This window comes from Salvia hispanica, chromosome 4 (genome assembly GCF_029641045.1).
Source record: "Salvia hispanica isolate PSC_SH4W2 chromosome 4, Shi_PSC_v1, whole genome shotgun sequence".
Lineage (NCBI taxonomy): Eukaryota > Viridiplantae > Streptophyta > Magnoliopsida > Lamiales > Lamiaceae > Salvia > Salvia hispanica.
Window position 1 is genome coordinate 24,854,454 of NC_142695.1, and position 23,581 is coordinate 24,878,034.

Sequence of the window (23,581 nt, forward strand, 5' to 3'; positions counted from 1 at the left end):
TTTCACCACACTTGAAACACTTTCCAGTTTTTCTTTCTTTAACCTTCTTCTTGCCCTTCCTTTCCTTCAATCCCTTGGCAGCCTGCTCCGCCTTGCCGTCCTTCCTAGGTTTAGTGACTTTGGAACTGGAGGCGCGGTCAACCAACATAGCTTGCTTGGCTTGGGCATAAATGCCTTCAGCGTTTTGAAGCTCAGTTAGAAGCTCAGCCAAGTTAAGGTCTTGCTTAGTCATCTCATAGTTGACTTTGGAGTATTATGTCTACCTGAGAATCTGGATCAATCGATCCTCCCAAGACCTCAATTTGATTGAGATGGCGCATCATTTCAAGGATATGGTCCCTGACTGGCGTGCCCTCCTTCATCGTCTTATTCATGAGACTCCTAATCGCTAGAGATCTAGCAGATCGACTCTGAGTCCCAAAAAGAGATCTAAGGTTCTCCATTATCTCATAAGCGGATTCGTAGGAATGATGCTGATGTTGAAGTACATTTGACATAGAAGCCAAAATATAGCACTTCGCCATCTCATTGGCCTTAATCCACTTATTGTACACGGCCTTATCTTCCGCAGAAGCATTATCAGCAGGTTTTGCAGGGCAATCAGTTTCAAGCACAAACTTATAATCATCAGCGATAAGAACAATGTCCAAATTACGTTTGCAGTCTACATAGTTTGGCCCCTCGAGTTTGTTTTCTTTCAAGATCACAGATAACGGATTGAGCGACATAATTGATATTGACTGAGAAAAATAAAAGGTATCCATCACACAACCATACATGATAAAGGAATGTAAAAACCATAAAACATTCGAAAATCACATATGCTATTAAAACGCTAAATAAACAAGCACCAAAAGATGTCATGGATTATTTAGACTTTAAAAAAGGTTTTTCTTGGTCACAATACCGACAGATAGTCCAGAGACCATAAGAATGGCATGGCTGCCTAATATTGCCTAAGCTAGTACCATAATTCTAGTCCTCAAGAATCTTATCTTGCTTTGAATACTCCTCTAAAGAAAGGTCGCACGCCACTCAACAAGATTCTAAGACCGTGGTTAACATCTTTTAAACAATGCTCACTTTGTGATAATATCGCTCCCACTGGACACAATATTCCTTCAGAAATATGCCTTTCATTTAAAAGAACCATTTTAGTTATTCAAATCTTATGAAAGCTGTAAATATTACTAATAACATAACTCCTCTAAAGAAAGGTCGAAATGTTATATAATTTACTTCACATTTGAATACCATTTATGGAGACCATATACAACATGACTGTTCGTAATTATGGCTTAGTTATTTTTTTAAATTAAAATGGTTTTCATTTGATTTTCATGCAAGCAAATAATTATTTAACTCACATAAGATGTAAATCACATAGGCAAATAAATTTGCACACTTTGTCACATCACATATAACCACATAAATCATTTGATTTTAAACCACTAAGTGTCTAAAACCAAATAATTAAAATAAATCACAATTTATCCTTTCCATGAACCATGGTACTCCAGATAAAAAGGATTAAATAAAAAATATATACCCCATTTGTCGGGCCTTGCCTATTAATCGGGCCATCTAAAACCCTAATTAGGGTTTTGCCCTAAAATAAAAGCAACTAGTCGCCGCCACCTTCTAGGGATCCGCGCCGCCGTCGTCTTCATCAGGCTGCCTCCGAGATCATGACAAATCTCGCAAATCTTTTTGGTACTCAGAATCGAACGGCTAAGTCTCAAGCCTTTCGGAGTATCATGACGAAGTCTATGAAGGAAGGCTCGTCTGTGAGGCAACACGTCCTCGAGATGATGAGTCACCTCAACCAGATTGAGGTTTTGGGAGGGACGATCGATCCCGAGTCCCAGGTTACTATAATCCTTCAGAGTCTTCCCCCTAGCTTCCAACAGTTCAAGCTCAATTTCGAGATGAACAAGCGGAATTACACTTTGGCAGAGCTGCTGACTGAACTTCAGTCGGCGGAGGACCTTATGGTTCAAGCTAAGGTAGCTATGCTGAGTTTGGCGCCTAATTCCTCTGGCTCTAAGCCTAGAAAAGGAAAGAAAAAGGCACCCAACCCAGTGGCAGCTAAGAATGCTAAGGGAAAGAAGAAACAGCGGGGTGACAAGAAGCCTACTGGAAAGTGCTTCAAATGTGGAGAGAAGGGTCATTGGAAGCCAGATTGTCCTAAAAAGGGCAAGGCTACAGGTATGCACCGTGCTCTAGTAGTCGAGTCATGTTTGGCTTCGACATCTACTCATACTTGGGTTATTGATACTGGAGCAACTGATCATATATGTTTTGATCCTGACTTAATGCAGGTGACAAGATGGCTACATGATCGTGAGATCGAAGTCCAGCTGGGCGACGCTACGAAAGTGGCGGCCGTTGCAGTGGGAGACGTTTATTTGCGTTTTTCTAGTGATAGATTTTTGATTTTGAAGAATGTTTGGTTGATACCTTCTTTTAGAAGAAATTTAATTTCAGTTTCTAAATTGTCTTTTGATGGATATTCGATTTCTATTAATGACAATTGCGTTATTAAGAAAGATGGTTCTTATATCTGTCGTGGTATCATGGAAAACAATTTGTACACAATCACTTCTACACAATTTAATCAACGTAAATCAGAACTCAATGCTACATCAAAAATTTCTAAGAAAAGAAAAGAACCTTCAACTTCAATGAATGAAACGTACTTATGGCACCTTAGACTTGGTCATGCCAACGAAAGAAGGATTCATGCGATGGTTGATCAAGATCTTATTAAGGGTCTTGAGAAGGAACCGTTTTCGAAGTGTGAGTCCTGTCTCGAAGGCAAGATGACTAAGAGACCTTTTAGGTCAAAGGGGAATAGGGCCAAGGAAGTACTTGAGCTCATTCATACTGATGTGTGTGGACCAATGTCAACCGAGGCAAGGGGCGGTTTTCGATATTTCGTCACCTTTACAGATGACTACTCAAAACTCGGATACATCTATTTGATGCGCTACAAGTCTGAAACTTTTGACAAGCTCAAGGAGTTTAAGTCTAAAGTAGAGACGCATCATGGTAAGAGTATCAAATGTCTGCGATCTGATCGCGGAGGCGAATACCTAAGTGCCGAGTTTTTGGACTATTTATCAGTGGCGGGAATTGAATCCCAAACGACTGCGCCGGGCACACCCCAGCAGAATGGCGTGGCTGAAAGAAGGAATAGGACCTTATTGAATATGGTCCGCTCGATGATGAGTCATGCACGGTTACCTGTTTCGTTTTGGGGTCATCCTTTGCTTTCAGCAAACTATCTCTTAGACAACTTACCCTCTAAATCAGTTCCTACTACCCCATATGAGTTGTGGAATGGGCGAAATCCCAATTTGGAACATCTCAGAGTATGGGGGTGTCCGGATCATGTATTGGAAAAGGATCCAACTAAGCTGGAATCTAGGACGGAAGCTTATGAATTCTATAGTCTCAGAGATCAGAAAGTGATTGTGAGCACTCATGCCACATTCTTAGAGGAAGACTATGTAATGAATCATAAGCCCAGCAGTGAGATAGCTCTTGAAGAGCTCACTCAAGTTACAACTTCTATTAACCAAGAACAATTACCTAGTGTACCAACAATTCCAAAAATTTCAACTAATACTCCAGATATTGTAGTGCCGCGCCGCAGTGGGAGGGTTTCTCATGAGCCCGATAGATACATTGGTTTGGGAGAGTGCATGGATCACTCCTCGGACAACAATGTACTTGATCCTTGGAATTTTGCAGAGGCGCAGGCAGATGTCGATCATTGCGAATGGGTGAAAGCAATGGATTCGGAACTACAATCAATGGTAGACAAGGACGTCTACGATTTGTCTGTCATACCCGAAGGCTGTACTGCCATTGGGAGCAAATGGATATACAAACGTAAACGTGGACCCGATGGACATGTTAAAGTCTGTAAGGCAAGACTAGTGGCTAAGGGGTATACCCAAAAGAAAGGCATCGATTACGATGAGACCTTCTCCCCAGTGGCCATGCTCAAATCGATCCGCATACTTTTGTCTATAGCAGCTTACATGGATTGGGAAGTACGGCAGATGGACGTCAAGACTGCATTTTTAAACGGGAGTCTTGAGGAGACAATCTACGTGAAACAACCCGAAGGCTATGTGGTAAAGGGCAAGGAACACATGGTTTGGAAGCTTAAGAAGACCATTTATGGCCTCAAGCAAGCATCTAGATCATGGAAACAGTGTTTCGATCAAACTGTTCAAAAGTTTGGATTCGAAAAATGCCCTAATGAAAGCTGTGCGTATAAGAAGGTTGAAAAGGGAAATGCTGTGTTCTTAGTTTTATATGTAGATGACATTCTTCTAATTGGAAACAATAAAAAGATGTTGTCATCAGTGCGAACTTGGTTGTCCAGCCAGTTCGAGATGAAAGATATGGGTGATGCGGGACACATTCTCGGTATCAAGGTTCTTAGGAATCGAGCTAAGAGAATGTTGTGCTTATCCCAAGAATCTTACATCGATACAGTACTTAGACGCTTTAGCATGCAAGATGCCAAGAAAGGTTTTCTACCTTTTAGACATGGCATCCATTTATTCCAAGAGATGTGTCCTAAGACAACATCTGAGATAGCAGAGATGAGAAGAATACCATATGCCTCGGCAGTTGGTAGTCTCATGTATGCTATGCTTTGTACTAGACCCGATATCTGCTTTGCTGTTGGTTGGCATGATAGCAAGTTATCAATCAAATCCCGGCCAAGGACATTGGACTGCCGTAAAGAACATACTCAAGTACCTTAATCGGACTAAGGACTATGTTCTAGTTTACAATGCAGCCGAGCTCTGTCCTTTAGGATATACAGATTCAGATTTTCAATCTGATGTAGATTCGAGGAAATCAACTTCCGGAGATGTGTTTACCTTAGGAGGTGGAGCTGTAATTTGGAAGAGTGTAAAGCAGAAATGCATTGCAGACTCTACCATGGAAGCCGAATATGTGGCCGCTTCGGAGGCTGCAAAAGAGGCTGTATGGCTTAAGAACTTCCTTCTGGACTTAGGTGTGGTTGCGAATATGCCCAAGAGCATCACCATTTATTGCGATAATTCCGGTGCTGTGGCAAATTCGAGGGAACCACGGGCTCATAAGGCGTGCAAGCACATAGAGAGGAAGTATCATATCATTCGAGATATAGTGCAGAGAGGAGACATACAAGTGGTCAAGATTGAGTTAGAGAACAACCTGGCAGATCCTTTCACGAAGGCATTAGCGGTAAAGCCGTATGAAAGCCATGTTGAAGGAATGGGAGTTCGACTAATTCAAGACCTCAATCCGCTTTCAGTATAAGTGGGAGAATATTAGACGTTAGCACATTTTTTTTGTATACTCGAAAGTGTTTTGAGTATAAGTGGGAGATTGTTAGAGTTTGTATACTAGAAATCACGTTTCGAGTGATTGAATACTGTAAAACTCTTATTTTATTTTCCAATAAATAAAACAGATTATTTTTGTCATAATGTTGTTATATTTTACATTTAATGGATGTTAATGCATATTTAAACGTATAAGTTAACTTAACAAAGTCTAAGTCTTTGTTTTAGTAGACCGGTTGTGGGCGTCGTCCACTTTAAGGTAATACGATCAGTTCTAAACAAAGAAAAAGATGAATTTCACAACCTAGATGGAATTTGACTATCTATCGAGAAAGGTTGCAATGTCAGTCCGCATATTTCTAAGTCTTACTGAAATAAGATGACATTGGTGTGGTATAGCACTGAACGGATCAAACAGCAAGACTTGCCTTAGGCTATCTACTGAAAGGCGAGGTCTTGATAAATATTTATTTCTTAATCAATGTAGGTTAGCATTGAGCATACGGTATTGATTATGCACTACTTTGACTTATCAAATGGTGCGGGTTTTTTGTAACCCAATTATCCTGATATATTGGGTAGTGGTGATCAATATCTAGCGGTGCTAGGATTCCTATTATATTGAATCGTGCGCCTGCTGAGTTACGTTTGATAATGTCCTCATGAGGAGCGCGAAACAAGGTTTTATTATTCGGAACCTAGCTAGTTGGAGTTTGATTACTCTATGAATAATAAATAAGCGTTTCATGCTAAGTCCACTCTTGGAATTAATAAGAAGTTAATTAATTAAGTCAATAGCAGACAATAATTAATTAGTGGACATTTTAATCTTAAGCGCGGGAAATGAAAGTTAAACGGAAACCCTGATTACTTGTAATTTTGGATTTGGATGGGGAGAGTTCAATATTACTTATGTAGTGGCTGCTCGTAATATTCCAATTATAACTTATATTAAATTGTGGGTTCAATTTAATTAGTAAAAAGTAAATTGGACGAGCCCATATTCAAAACCTTCCATAGATCCCTGTCTGGGCCCAAAAGGAACTTAATATAAATAGGAGAATAAAGGAGACAGAAAAACACAATTTTTCATTATTGTAATTTTCGAAAATTCCCCTTCCAAGCTGAGGAGATTTTCGAATTCCTCTCCTATTCCAAAAAGGATTTCTTCTGTTTTCTTTATTTAAGTCCTAGTATTCTAGTAAGATCAGCCCACACTGATATTGGGATACAGTTCGGGAACCAGAGAGAAGATTTGTGGTCTAGTACTCAAAGCAACACGTGGAGAAGAAGCTAGCCATCTTCAATTCTTTGGAGAATTAATTAGGTTTTATTCTGCTCCGTAGAAAAGCATGTTTTAGGTTTCAATATTCTTAAAGCATGATTAATTCAAGTTATGAGCATGATACATGTGATAATTACTCGAATAGGTTTTGTCTAAATAATCTGCTAAATAGATCTGATTATTATGTGATTGATTTATTGTTTTAAATGCGCACCGCTTCCGCTGCCAGTTCCAACATGACGTCCCCTGTTTCTGATGGGGTTTGGTGCCCCTTGCACAGCGGAAGACTTGTACAAAACAAATAAATCAGACATAAGAACTATTTAACCGATTATGCGATTAATCAATTCACATGTTAAACAGATAATTGCATGTTAGAAGGCAAATAATTCATGCTCATAGAAAATAAATCCCAAACATGATTTCTACGGTTTAGAGTTACCGATTTGATTCTCCAAAGAATCGACGATTGTTTGCGCCTTCTCCACATGATGATCTTCAATACTAGACCACAGATCTTCTCTCTGGTTCCCGAACTGTATCTCGATATCAGGGTGGGCTGATCTTATCAAAATACGAGGACTTAAATAAAGAAGACTGAAGAAATCCTTTTGGGAAAAGGTGAAGAATTCGAAATCCTCCACAGCTGGAGAGTTCGAAATTTTTGAAAATTTTGAGAATAAAAATTGTGATTATTCTGTCTCCTTTATTCTCCTATTTATATTAAGTTCCTTTTGGGCCCAGACAAGGATCTGTGGAAGGTTTTGGATATGGGCTCGCCCAATTAGCTTTTTACTAATTAAATTGAACCCACAATTTAATACAAGCTTATATTGGAATATTACGAGCAGCCACTACAGAAGTAATATTGTACTCTCCCCATCCAAATCCGAAATTACAAGTAATCCGGGTTTCCGTTATTTATTATTTATTTCCCGCGCTTAAGATATAAATGTCCACTAATTAATTAATGTCTACTATGGACTTAATTAATTAACATCTTATTAATTCCAAGAGTGGACTTAGCAAGAAATATTTATGTATTATTCATAGAGTAATTAAACTCCAACTGGCCAGTTTTCTGAATAATAAAACCTTGTTCGAGCTCCTCTTGAGGACATTATCAAACGAGACTCATCTCGCGCACGTTTCAACATAATAGCAATCCTAGCACCGCTAGATATTAATCACCACTACCCAATATATCAGGATTATTGGGTTGCGAAAAACCCGCACCATCTGATAAGTCAAAGTAGTGCATAGTCAATACCGTATGCTCAATGATAACATATGCAGATTAAGAAATAGTATTTTATCAAGACCTAGTCTTTCAGTAGATAGCATAAAGACACGTCTTGCTGTTAGATCCGTTCAGTGCTATACCACACCAATGTCATCTTATTTCAGTAAGGCTTAGAAATATGCGGACTGACATTGCAACGTTTCACGATAGGTAGCCAAAGCCTATCTAGGTTGCTTTGAAATTGGAAGACGAGATGATGGAGAAATATTATATTCGAGGACGTAAGCAAATTTCGGGAAGAAATTTTTGTTAAGATGGGTAGATTGTAACACCCCGATTTTTTTTTCTACCTTTATATTTGTCATCGAAAGGACATCGTTGTGCATTTGAATTTTTTTCTCTTTAATTTCTTTCGTCGAGAGAATGACTTTACATTTTGGGCTGAAACAATTATCTTTTTCCTAGCCCAATTTGAAACCCTTTGTTATGAGCCCAAGACATTTATCAATTTTTTTTTCAACTTTGAGCCCACTTTGAATACGCAAGAATTAAACGTGAGATTACTCTCACCCAATTTCTGTTCCACAAAATCCGCTTCTGATCGGTTTCTACCTCCCAATGATCTCATGAAATCGATTTATACCTATACATATCTCTCTCCATGACTCCACGTTTAATCAGATTCAATCAATTCCAAGAAAAATCAGAGAGTTAGAAATTAGATAAAGAGAGATGGTAGGTGTTGTGTTTGAGAGAGTTGGATGGAGGGAGAAGAGATGACGACGGAGTGGTCCACGGGCTCAGCGACGGCGGGGTGCATACGGAGCCAAAGGCGGCGCCGCTCTGTGCTGGCAGCAGCGACGACGGCTGCACGGCGACGATCGGTTCAGACTGCTGGGGTTTGGTGCCCCTTGCACAACGGAAGACTTGTACAAAACAAATAAATCAGACGTAGGATCTATTTGACCGATTATGCGATTAATCAATTCACATGTTAAACAGATAATTGCATGCTAGAATGCAAATAATTCATGCTTAAAGAAAATATAAATCCTAAACATGAATACTACGGTTTAGAGTTACCGATTTGATTCTCCAAAGAATCGTCGATTGCTTGCGCCTTCTCCACGTGATGATCTTCAATACTAGACCACGGATCTTCTCTCTGGTTCCCGAACTGTATCTCGATATCAGGGTGGGATGATCTTATCAAAATACTAGGACTTAAATAAAGAAGACAAAAGAAATCCTTTTGGGAAAAGATGAAGAATTCGAAATTCTCCACAGCTGGAGAGTTCGAAATTTTCAAAAATTTCAAGTATGAAAATTGTGATTCTTTTGTCTCATTTATTCTCCTATTTATATTAAGTTCCTTATGGGCCCAGACAGGGATCTATGGAAGGTTTTGGATATGGGCTCATCCAATTTACTTTTTACTAATTAAATTGAACCCACAATTTAATATAAGTTATAATTGGAATATTACGAGCAGCCACTACAGAAGTAATATTGAACTCTCCCCATCCAAATCCGAAATTACAAGTAATCATGGGTTTCCACTTTTATTATTTATTTCTCGCGCTTAAGATATAAATGTCCATTAATTAATTAATGTCTGCTATGGACTTAATTAATTAATATCTTATTAATTCCAAGAGTGGACTTAGCAAGAAACATTTATTTATTATTCATAGAGCGATAAAACTCCAACTGACCAGTTTTTCCAAATAATAAAACCTTGTTCGAGCTCCTCTTGAGGACATTATCAAACGAGACTCACCTCGTGCACGATTCAACATAATAGCAATCCTAGCACCGCTAGATATTAATCACCACTACCCAATATATCAGGATTATTGGGTTGCGAAAAACCCGCACCATTTGATAAGTCAAAGTAGTGCATAATCAATACCGTATGCTCAATGCTAACCTACATTGATTAAGAAATAAATATTTATCAAGACCTCGCCTTTCAGTAGATAGCCTAAGGCAAGTCTTGCTGTTTGATCCGTTCAGTGCTATACCACACCAATGTCATCTTATTTCAGTAAGACTTAGAAATATGCGGACTGACATTGCAACCTTTCTCGATAGATAGTCAAATTCCATCTAGGTTGTGAAATTCTTCTTTTTCTTTTGCAAAGCATTGCATAGATCTGACCGTGTTACCTTAAAGTAGACGACGCCCACAACCAGTCTACTAAGCAAAAGACTTAGACTTTGTTTACTTCTTATGCATTTAAATGTTTGTAAAACATCTTATAAATGCACAATCAAACACAATGTAATAATAATAGTGATTCTATTCGTGCGAGACTGCTCGATTAATACTGAATCGGGTTAAAAGTGGATTGTAGAGTTTTACGTATACAAGCAAGATTCTATTCGCGCGAAACTTGCTCGAAACATGCTTTTCAGTATACCAAACCTAACAATCTCCCACTTATACACAAAACATGCTTTCGAGTATACCCACTGCCAAAAACTCTCCCACTTATACACAAAGGCGGTATTGATGCTAGATATATCGAACTACCATTCATTTCACAAGGTGAAAGAAGAATCTGCTTGGTTGTTCTCTGATTATATCTTTTTCACCATAATGTCTTTGCTGCGTACTTTATCTTTAATTAATTTCATCCCCATATGTGATTTCTTAGCTTAATAAACTCGTGTGTCCCTTGAGTTAGCCTTTACTAGAGTAATCAAAAAAATAATACTCGTAGGCGTACTCAAACTTACGATTAAAGCTATTAGGAAGATATTCCTAAGGTAAACACATATTCAGAGGATGACTTACTCGATCACTGATTAGTCATAAAACTAAGACAGTGTAACCCCAAGGACATTACATGAATGACTGGTAAACTAGAATATAATTACTAGTCTTTCTCAAGCACTAGGGTATATTCATTACCTCAATCAAAATCTTTTGCCATGGTTAATATGATATATACTTGCTATGCATAAGCACAACTAATATCAAACATAGTACACATTATAACATACATGAGACAACTATCTCTGAAACTAGTCTCATAATTCTTGATCTCACTAAGCGTCAAACGACACTTGACTAGAGACAAGACAATTCTATCTTGAGAGGTATAAACCTTTTCATGGAATTTCTAATGCTTAAATGTTCCAAGCAATGTGTAGATATAGGATTCCTAAGAGAATCTCAACATTATTTCTAACATCTTAAAAGGACTTAGATGCTAAGAATGTAATTAGTTTCTCTTAGATCATTTATCTTAAACTGGGTAGACAACCAGTTTCCTACGCCAGATGCCAATCTTAGTTTTTTGCAACTTTTGTAGATTTCATCATCGTAGAGTACCAATAATACCATATGTAATGCACTTTCAACTTCCTTGTGCTTACAGCACTGCTATGGGCAAAAGTCAAATTCCAAATATTTGACAATTTTGATAAAACACATATACTCTGATTTAGATGCTTGCCTAAGACCACGAAGGTCTATATAAGCTTCCAATCATGCGTTTCTTGCCCTTAATTACATATTCCATTATAATGTTCTAGTAGATGATTTCCTCAAGACTTCTATTTATAGAAGGCTGTCTTGACAATCATAATACATACATTCTAATTTATGTAAGTTCTAATAGACAATATGATCGAATAAATCATGGCACAACGATAGCAAGAAGATAATTCTCTTTGGGCATAACCCATTGTCATTGTCTAGCCATTTGAGATCCACATTTACACTTGCAAAGATATTTGCTCCCACTGACTGACACAGCCTGTAGGTAGTATTGCAAGTCTTGTAAAACATGTTGTTTATCTTAGATTGTAATACGAAATCTATCACCTGTTCAAAGATGATTATCCAAATTAACCAATACTAGATTGTAGTTAAAGGGATTATGTTCAAGTTAATCTAAGACTGAGTCTTACGACACTCTTAGACCCATGAACTTGTTGTGTTCCAGTGGAACGCTCCCACTACGATATGGTTCTTACAATCTTAGGTACTGAAATTGACTTTATTAGTGCAAAAGTTTCTAATGGTATGACTTCTTGGTAATGTGGAAAATCCGATATCTCTCTCTTTATTTTGAGAGTTATCACGCTGTTAGGCTTGTAGTTCATTTCTTGATCTTCATACAAGAATTATATCTTTGAAGATTACAGAACTTATAACCTTACATCATTTGGGAAAAACCTTAAAACATGCCTCCGTATTCAACTCCAATTTCTTGGACACTTTTCCAACACTTGTTGGAAGAACATTACACCTTGAGATGTGCTAGACTAGAGTCGCTCTAGTCCACAACTCATGTTTTGTAGAAGGTACTGATGTTGGTAGTTTCTTTAATGTTTATCCCATCAATGATAAGATTTTAATGAGTACAAATCATCACTTAATCAAACTTGTCTTAGAAAGACTTAGATTTATTCTTACATAACTATACCATTCATTAGATGAATGCTTGGATTCATTAATGGAGATTAGACTCCCACTACTGATCATAACCCTTTGCTCGTCTCCTTATGGTGTAAACCATTAAGACTTGCTAGTCTTTCTATATTGCACTTCTATAAGTATTTTGAATCTCTTGAAAAATCAAATGATTCTAACTCATAGTGCATCAAATAGACTTTCTCAACTCTCAAGCTATTTAACGAAATGTTAAAATCTTGATAGTCTAGATCAGTTCGAACAATTTCTAAGTATTTTCTTTGCCTTAAGGCTAAGAGCCACAAATACTTTATCATTCAATGATTAAGAAGTTGATGTGTTGTTGAATACTCAACCTTGTCACACTTATATTATTTTAATACTATGATGCCTTAAGCATCAACCATAAAACAATAGTTGAGCATTAATAGCTCTCACTGCAACAAAAACCTAACTGGATCAAGGTCTCTTACTTAGAAGTTGCATTGTCATGTAAGTCATTGCCCTTCTATAAAATAGGTCAATCCAACTCACAATGCATCTTTTCTCGCTTTAAACAAACTTCGATGACAATCCAGGCTCTCCCATTTCCATGTCTAATCTTTTGTTCAAATGAACTAGGACTTAAGAAAAATACAGCCTTTATGAATTCGTCATCTATCATGTTACTTTCCTCTAATAGTAACACAACGACTATTATTCTGAAGATTTTCTACTTTTCAGTTAAACCTTCTTATAGTCATTTCTTGTTACTTTAAGCGATGACTTGTGTCAGAAACGATTTGAGTGATCAAAAGATCCTCAAAACATTCTGTCACTCTAGGATATTCCAATCGAATCATCTTGACAGATTCTATTGATATCCATCTTTCATCGTCATTAACCAAGACTAGTCGAGCTACTTAAAGGAAAATAGCTTGACCTTATTCCTCAAAGAGCTTGTCAAGTACATGCATAATGCATTCTCGAACATTCTTCGTGGAATTATGTCGAGGAAATGGAGGACATGAATCATTGAGTATAAACTCCAAGCTTTCAGCAATGAGTATTTTATCCATTTTTGTTTCCGGTCTACATAATTTAGGCATTCGAGTTTTGTTTCTTTAAGGATCGCAGACAAATATTAAATGACATAATGAAGATTTGGCAAAGAAACTTATTATCACATACTCATGCTCAATACATAATCACAAATAACCACAAAACAATTATGTATCTTACAACAGCAAAATTAATAAATTGTATCCTCCTTTGGAGGTTAATACGCATTAAAATTTTGACAATTTTACTGGTCACAACACCGACGCATTAAGTTGTATCCTCCTTTGGAGGTTAATACGTCTAATGTTGCCTAAGCACGACCATCAGATTTAGCATTACAGAATTTTATTTCTACAACACACTCCCATGACAATGTTCATGTGCTGATAACAAAATCAAGCTATCTCATAAATTCTGATTGAACCCTGAAACTCGCAGTTCCTTAGGATTATTGTCCCTACTTTGCAGGTGGCAATAATATTGGGAACCACTTTCTAGTTCATTCTATTTATTATGTGAGAAGTCCGCCCTTATGAACTTACTGTTTTCGTAGGATTATTGTCCCTACTTTGCAGGTGGCAATAATATTGGAAAATCAGCTTCACAAAATTTGGCAGTCTAACCGATGGAGACCGTATACAACGCACTTGTTGTAATCATCACTTAGATATTTTTATATGGTTTTTGCATAATTATCACATAAGCAGATAAAGCAGATAATCCACTTTAAAATAGATAAACACCAAATAAACAGATAAATCTATTTAATGCATGGCATTTTAAACACTAATTAACGATAATTATTTAATCTAGTCAAGGGAGAATCAATTAAATAATTAAGTTTTATATTGGATAATAATTATCCAAATTTATTTAGGATTTATCAAGATAGAGTTGACTATCTAAACCCATTTAGGATTATTCTAGATTTTATTTCGATAAAATCAAATCCTACAATTCAAGATAACGTTGATCTATGATTATCATTATTTAAATCGTACTAGGATATTTCTAGATAGAAACAATTCCACCAGTATCCATAAGATAAAAATAAAATCCTATCAACCAAGATTTATACAAATCTTAATTCTATTTAGAATAGACATCATGGATATATCAAACATTACTTAGGATTTCTTAGATAAATAAATTTATCTAAATCCAATTAAATAAGGATTTTCTTATATATCATTAACATCCTAATCTATCTAGGACATAAATCCAGAAGATGAGGATAACTTGGGTTAATACTTATTTTAATCCATCTAGGATTTGTCTTAATAGAATTAAATCTATTCAAATCCATAGGATAAAATAAATTAATATAAATGTTTATCCCAATTCATCTAGGATTTATCTTGGAATAAATCCATATAAATCCATAGAATAAGATAATATTATATTATGATTATTCAAATCTATCCAAGATTCATCTAGGAACGAATCCATATAAATCTATAAGATAAGAATAAAATATTATATTATCATTATTCAAATCCATCTAGAATTTATCTATGAATAAACTCGTATAAAGCCATAGGATAAGAATAAAATAATATCATATTTATCTAAATCCAACTAGGATTTGTCTAGGGATAAATCCACATTAATCCATAGGATATAAATAAAAATTAGATTGTCATTATCCAAATTTAACTAGAATTCATCTAGGAATTAAATCCCTACAAATCCATAAAATAAGGATACAATCTATAATTAATCCATGATTTAATACAAAATCAAATCGTATATAATATATAAAATCCACAAGATATATTCAAATCTAATTTCCAAAATAATCTTGAATTATATCCAAAATTAATTCCAAGGGTTAGGAAACCCTAAATTAAATTTGGATAGTGAAGTCATGAGACGAGACAAAACGACATCACTCACAGGGAAACCCTAATCTTGCGTCGCCGTACTCCCACTGAACCGCAACCTCTGCTGGGCTCCCACTCGTCTCGCGAGCTCGCCGAGCCTGACGTCTCCGACGCTGCTGCGTCGACGTCGCTCCTCCGGAGCTGCTGTCGCAGCGGCACTGCCGCTGCTGTTGCCGCGTCGTCGCTGCTGCGACGTCGCCTTCGCAGCGGCTGCGACAACAGCTTCCTCCGAGCCCGGAAACTGCCCAAGAAGGGCTCCCACTCGAAAAGCTGCTGCCGCCGGAAATTTGCTGTCTCCGCAGCCGCCGGTGCTGCACACATGCAAGCCACCGTCCTCGGCCACACGACTCAGCGCAGCAGACTCCATGTCGCCTTTTCTATAAATCACGTATGGTAAACATGAATTCTTGCGGCAAAAACCGCAATTCACTCCGCATACATGTAATTTGAAAAGTTGATTCCATAGCAAATACCCATGTAATCATATATAATTAAACAATTAATCACGCCATGTGATTACAACTTATAACTAATGCAATGATTTCATGTATTCGATGAATCAATTTAATAAGGAAAAAACTTTCTACCACATCATAGCTAATATCGACGGCGTGGCTTGCCAATTCGGCAACGTCATCGTAAAACCATTCTTCGCAAAAGTGATAAAATAAACAACCACACAAAACAACGAAGAAACTCATGCATTTAAGCAATTCACATAACATGATATTAATCCACATAATCAGAGCCAAAAATTGGCTCTGATACCAATTGATGGGGTTTGGTGCCCCTTGCACAGCGGAAGACTTGTACAAAATAAATAAATCAGACGTATGATCTATTTGACCGATTATGCGATTAATCAATTCACATGTTAAACAGATAATTGCATGCTAGAACGCAAATAATTCATGCTCATAGAAAATAAATCCTAAACATGATTTCTACGGTTTAGAGTTACCGATTTGATTCTCCAAAGAATCGACGATTGCTTGCGCCTTCTCCACATGATGATCTTCAATACTAGACCACGGATCTTCTCGCTGGTTCCCGAACTGTATCTCGATATCAGGGTGGGCTGATCTCATCAAAATACTAGTACTTAAATAAAGAAATAGTATTTTATCAAGACCTAGTCTTTCAGTAGATAGCATAAAGACACGTCTTGCTGTTAGATCCGTTCAATGCTATACCACACCAATGTCATCTTATTTCAGTAAGGCTTAGAAATATGCGGACTGACATTGCAACCTTTCACGATAGGTAGCCAAAGCCTATCTAGGTTGTGAAATTCTTCTTTTTCTTTTGCAAAGCATTGCATAGATCTGACCGTGTTACCTTAAAGTGGATGACGCCCACAAGCGGTCTACTAAGCAAAAGACTTAGACTCTGTTTAGTTCTTAAGCATTTAAATGTTTGTAAAACATCTTATAAATGCACAAGAAAACACAATGTAATAATAATAGTGATTCTATTCGTGCGAGACTGCTCGAATAATACTGAATCGGGTTAAAAGTGGATTGTATAGTTTTACGTATACAAGCAAGATTCTATTCGCGCGAAACTTTCTCGAAACATGCTTTTCAGTATACCAAACCTAACAGTTTCTTCTATGTCCTCTAGCCTTAGGCCCCTGGCCCTGCCTGCCTCTGCCTCATCGTCCTGCTTTCTATTCCGACGGGACTGCCTCCTAGTCAACCTCTCATCTGTCGGGGTCCCTTGTTCATCAGTAGTAGTGTCGTCTACCAAGACGATCCCCGTCTCAATCTCTTCCCTTGTATCCTCGGCATCTTTTTCATCGCCGTCTCTTTCCTTTTCCTTCTCAACAACCTCCTCATTAGTCTCCTCTTCCTTCTCAGCCTCCTTTTCATCAATCTCCTCATCAACATTCTCACCCTCTTCACCTACTCTACCCTCACTACCTTTCTCACCGTCTACAGCCTTCTCCACATCCTGGTCTTCCACATCCCCTGTTTATTCCTCCTTGTCCTCCCCTACCTTAACACCCTCTTCACCATCTATACCCTCCCCTGTCTCCCCTTCATCACCTGACCCAGTGGTATCTACTTCCAAGATCTTCTCTTGCTCCACTTGCTCACCCCCCTCCTCCTCTCTCCCGGATTCCTCCGTATCCATCCTATCACCTTCCTCCTCGATAGTTTCTTCTTCATTCACAGAAGGTTCGGCAAGGGGTTCGGTCTCTGTTTGAGGAATAGTGTTTGGGGGGTTCGTCTCTTGGGTTAGGGTTTCGGGTATAATTTGGGGGTTTTCTTGGTGTGTGGAAAAGGCATGTGCTGTGAGTGTTTCGATTAAGGTTTGGGGCCTTGGTGGAATTTTAAGTGGGGTTAGGGTAGGAATTACCTATTCTTGCTTCGGGCATGCCTCCGACATCTGGGCAAAAAATTTGCTCGCCTCCGGCCCCTTGCCGTACTTTCTCATGAATTCTTGTATGATCTCCTCGGGGTCCGGTTCTTCGTCGTCGGACGCCGCCTCAATGGGAGGAATCTCGGCAGTGGGGTTGCTCTGGCTGATGTCGGGCTGAGGTTGAACTTAAGCCGGTGTGGGTATCGGATTTTCTTTGGGTAGTGGTGTGGGAGGTTTCTCGACTGTAGGATTTGAACTCGTCGCTTCCGTCGACGCTTTTCTAGCATTCTCCTTCGGTGAATTTTTCCCACGGGCTGAGCACACCATCGGATTTCTCTCCATTGTAACTTGGTTAGGTGCGGTGGTTTGCGGTGGTAGATGATCGGTGGCGGTGGTGGTTTTCGGAACTGCAGAGAAAAAAAAAAGGAATTTCGAAATTAGGGGTTTGGGAGTTATGAGAAATTTAATTTAGAAGAGGGAAGTTAATTAGTTTTGGGGATGTTATTTTAGGAAAAAGGAAAAGGAAAAGAAATAAAAGAAAAAGAAAAGTAAATAAAACAAAATAATATGATTGGTTGTAGGCGAATGGTCGCGTCCTGACGCAAGCAACCGTACGCTTTGCCCAGCTTTTTGAAATTCGAATTTCAAACTTCCCCCTAATTTTTCTCCGCTTCCCTCTGACCAGTTAACTTAAACACTCAGTAAAAAAAATGAATTTTTCTGATAATCTGGGTCAATGAGATGCTCAGAATTTCAAAAATCTTTTTGGGTTTTAAAATTATTTTCTTTTTTTGCGGTATCTTAAATAAAAACTTATTCAGGTTATTTACACCTAGGTATTTAAATATTCTTGGGAATTAGCTGGTTCAGTCAATTGATCGAAATTTTTTTATCCTATCTACCTGATCCAGTAATTCCCGAAGAATATTTAAACATGGTTTATTTGGCAATAGTGGAAGGTGTGTGGAGTGGAATTTCTTCCACTTCACACAACTCCAAACTATCCCTAAACACGTTCACTCTATGACCATTAACCAGGAAAGGAACAGATTTAGCATTGACTCCCTGAATTTCCACTGCTCCATTTGCTCGAATGCCAACGATCGTTGGACTTCAGCTTTCCAGGCATGGGCTTGAGCTTTGACTGAAAAAGGAGTACTTTCTGCTCGACCTGCAGCTCCTTGACTCGAAGGTTTTTGTCGTTCCAGAGTTTGGTTCTCTCTTTATACCACATGGCTGAATCATATGACTCCAGCCTCAATTCCTCTTGCTCCTGCAGTTGCAGCTTCCTCTCTTCCTCACAGGCATGAGCCTTCGTATTCATTTCTTTGATTTCCAATACGCCTTGTGTTCTATCTCCACGGGCAGGTGACACATTTTTCCAAATACCAATCTGTATGGCGACATTCCAATTGGTGTCTTGTAAGCGGTCCTATAGGCCCAGAGGGCATCATCAAGACGCTTACTCCAATCCTTCCTCAAGGTATTCACCGTCTTCTCCAGATGCTCTTGATCTCTTGATTTGAAATTTCAGCCTGACCATTTGATTGGGGGTGATATGGAGTAGATAACCGATGGTGGACTCCATATTTTCTCATCAGTGCTTCAATCGTCCTATTACAGAAGTGAGTCCCTTGGTCTGAGATGATCGCTCGGGGCACCCCATATCGGTTGAATATATTGGTCTTTAGAAACTTACTTTGAAACTTCCTTCGTGTTGCTTGAACTTGAAGCCTTAGCCTCTATTCATTTGGACACGTAATCCACAGCAATCAATATATACGTATTTCCAAATGAAGATGGGAATGGGCCCATGATGTCCATGCCCCAAACATCGAAAATCTCACAGACTACTATCGGGGTTTGCGCCATCTCGTCTCTCATAGAAATCCCTCCGGTCAGTTGGCACCTATTGCAATTCTGTCAGAACTCATAAGCATCCCTATTCAGCGAGGGCTAGTAGAAACCACTATCCAGAACTTTTCTTGCAGTTTTCCTCGGGCCGAAATGGCCACCACATGCCAGTGCATGGCAATGGTTGACCACGTCTCTCTGCTCCCACTCAGGAATGCATTTCCTTATCACTTGATCTGAACCCAAAATTAGTGCTTGGCTTCACTTTTAATTTTCATCCTCTGGGCCCTAGTGATTTCTTGTGCAGCAGGTAGTTCTCCAGTAACTAAATAATTCGCCAGGTCTGCGAACCAAGGCTCCTCATTCGGCTTGCCTTTTCGTTTCTCTGACTCCTCAAGGCCGGTTAATGCTAACACTGCTACCCATATGATGGGGCTAGTAGATCCCTCTAAGTAATACAAATGCTCTTCTGGAAAAGCATCAGGTATGGCTTCCTCGTCTTCCCCTTGGACAATTCTGCTTAAGTGGTCAGCCACTCTATTCTCAGTCCCTCTCTTATCTCTGACTTCCCAGTGGAACTCTTGTAATAGCAGCACCCATCTGATTAACCTTGGCTTGGATTCCTTCTTGGCTAGGAGATATTTAGTGGCTGCGTGGTCAGTGAACACTACTGCCCACCCCAGTAGATATGGTGAGAATTTTTCAAATGAGTACACCACAACCAGAATCTCCTTCTAGGTGGTGTCATAGTTCTTCTAGGCCTGGTTGAGAGCCTTTGAGGCATAAAATATAACATAACTTTTTTTCATCGATTCTCTGGCCCAAGGCCGCTCCTATTGCAAAGTCACTTGCGTCGCACATTACGTCAAAGGGTGAAAGTGCAGGTTTTCTCTCAGTCAACGTGTGTTAATGCAGGGGTGTGTCCAACTGATCAGGATGAGATTCCTGACCTAGCTAAGTCGTTGGCACGATAACCGGATCCTGGTATCAAACAAATTTTCTCAACCCACTTCTACTGGTTAGTATAATGGAGGTAAGGGTCAAATCCCACAAGGATGGACACGTTCGGATAACTGTGGTGATATTCCTGGGTGTTTTTGGTTAGCTACCACGCTTTTGGGGTTGAGATTTTACCTAGGCGATAAATAAAGATGGTACTCTACTGACTAGTAGGCGTGAAAATAACAGGCATGTGGCTGTGTTCATGAAAATATGGGACAAGGTATCTCAGAGGTATGTGAAAAGTAGACAGTTACTAAAAGAGGAAATTTAGACAACAAGGCATATCTGGTGGCTGGTTGGCTTTCTGACAGGTCTGGAAGGTACAACTGAAAAGTGAGAGACAAAAGCAAAAGTAACTTAAAAAGTAAAAGTGGTCCAAGGCTAAAGTTGATTTTGACGTTTTCTTCTTCACCAAGCATTAACAGAAATCATATGAACACAAACTCCATGACTAAACTCAGATTCATAACTTCAAACTCAAGATCCATCGATTAAAATGTTTAACTTAAGATGAACAGCTGAAATTGTAAACTGCCTCTACTGACTAACATGCAAGGTGGTGATCACAGCGCAGAAAATTCATGCACGAAAACTCAGACTGAAACATAACTATAAAATTCGATCAACAACCACAGATCTAGCTTACTCGGAAATACATGCACGCACTTAAAAATTAAAAGCGATAACTAAATCTAACTTTCCTAGGAAGAATGAAGCAAACTCGAACCGAAGAGACATTCGGAAAAGAAATTTCATAACTTAAACATTTGGATCTTCACTAAGTACTTCAAAAGGCAACAAAGATAAATGTTTGCAACAGATCCAATGAAGAAAGCAGGTAAAGATTAGACTAAAAAGCAAAAAACGATTGTTTTGCCACTCCGGGCGGTGATACTGCTATACTACTGCGACAAACTGGCTGAAACGGTAAAACGATGATTTCTCCGGCAGACTCTTGGACGTCAAGTGACCATAGCTGTGGCAAGGAACGAGAGATTGGATAATATTGAAGGACTGATCTTCTAGAGAGAATTCTACTAAGTGTGTATGAGAACCGAGAGCTTGCGAACTCCAAACCGAACTCTTTCTCTCTCTCCAAGTGGCTCTTTTTATAGGGAGGCTTGCCCTTGTTTTTTTAGGGTAGACTTCCTTCACGATTTGACTTTTCTGCCCTTGTTAATGATCATCCCAGCTATCCTTCTTCTCCATCTCGAGCCTTTTCTCTAGCATGCATCCTGGTCAGTATTGCACCCTCTCTAGCGCTCTTTTCACTTGCGTCACCTGAATCGTCTCCTACTGACTTGGATCCTTTAATCCTGCACACTTAAGCAACTGTTTTGCAGATAATACATGCATTTCACGACATACTGATCAGTAACCAAGGCTTAGAATACGACTTATCAAACTGCTCACACTTACCACATGCTTGTCCTCAAGTGTGAAGACAAACAAACAGAAATAAGTCGAATTCGAGCCTGGTTACTCCCCCTGACCGACTCTACCTAACTAGACTCAAGACTCTAACGCAAAAAAAAAAGAAACAAAAACAAAAAAAAAAAACAAACAACGACACAATCACATAACACATATAAATAACTTAAAGACATAGAACAGGCTATATTTTCAACCATCCCTCCCCTTGAGATCAAGTGTAATCCGGCCTTAGGCAGCCTTGAACTTCCGCCGCCCCCCTTTTCCCCCCCAGTCAGTATATTCGCTTGTCAGGATCACCCAATCCTAGGCCAAACACTAGGTTCACTCAGTCACTCATTCCTCACAGGGGATGTTAGGACTGTTTTCTCTCAATGCCGAACCACAGATGCTTCGGACTCAGATCTCATGTGCAGCTCCTGAAGGTCTTTAAGGCTTGTAACGGGGCTATTGGTTTGTAATGTTTGGGGTGGTTGTTTCTAAGGCTCTAAGGTTAAAAAACTAACTACTTATACTTCTGGCTAGGGCATCTTCTTCGGCTGGACAATTTCTGACATTGGCTTCCAACTGGTCAGTAGCTTCCTTGTGGCTTATGCTGGGGATTGGTGCCCTTGCACAGCGGAAGTCATGCATAAACAAATAAATCATGCATCCAGATCTATTTGACTGATTATGGGATTAATAATCTACATGTAAAACAATCAAAATTGCATACAAGAACGCACATAAATTCATGTTCAAGGAAATTAAACCCTAATTCATGAATTCTACGGATTAGAATTACCGATCTGATTCTCCAAAGAATCGACGATTGCTTGCTCCTTCTCCACATGAAGATCTTCGTACTCGACCACAAATCTTCTAATCTGTATCCCAAACTCAGATAATGACCTTTGGGTGGACAAAGCTTGTCAGAATCGAAAAGGGCTTGATTAGAAAGAAGATAAAATTTCAGATGTGGCGTTCACTGCAGAGCAGAACGAAAATTATGAATTAAATCTTAATTAATCTTCTTTCTAGTCTCCTTATATATAGAGTTATGATGGGCCAGATTAGGGATCCATGGAGGTTAGACTTGGGCCAAACCTGTTGGACTTTTACTAATTAAATTGAGCCCCAATTTAATACAAGTCCAACAGAATATTATAATCAGCCACTACAGTAAAATAATATTGACTGCCCGTCCAATCCCAAATTACGAGTAATCCGGGCTTTACCTCTTTAATTTATTATTTCCCGTGTTTAAGATATAAATATCCATTAATTAATTTAAGTCTGCTATTTGACTTTAATCAATTAAAATCTTTTTCCAAGAGTTGTCTAGTTCAAAATCTTTATTTATTATTCTGGAATAAATTCCAACCGGCCGGGTTTCTGAATAATAAAACCTTTTTCGAACACCTCTTGAGGATATTATCAAACTACACTCACCCAACACACGATTCATTGCAATAACAATACTAGCACCTCTAGACATTGATCACCACTTCCCAAGATATCAGGATTCTTGGATTGCGAAAATTCCGCACCATTTGATAAATCAAAGTAGTGCATAATCAATATCGTATGCTCAATGTTATGTCAACAATGATAAAGAAATAACAATCACCGAGACCTCTTCTTTCGGTAAATAGCAAGAAAGACTTATTTCAACTGTTTGACCCTTCAGTGCTATACTACACCAGTGTCGTTTAT

At 38.6% G+C, this 23,581-nt stretch overlaps 1 protein-coding gene across 1 annotated transcript; it reads right to left on the reverse strand.

The window, feature by feature from the left end:
- Positions 1 to 233: 233 nt before the first annotated feature.
- LOC148927527 (uncharacterized) lies at positions 234 to 728 on the reverse strand. The gene has a single exon (XM_089056628.1). The coding sequence runs from the start codon at positions 726 to 728 to the stop codon at positions 234 to 236; it is 495 nt and encodes a 164-aa protein (XP_088912754.1).
- Positions 729 to 23,581: the final 22,853 nt, after the last annotated feature.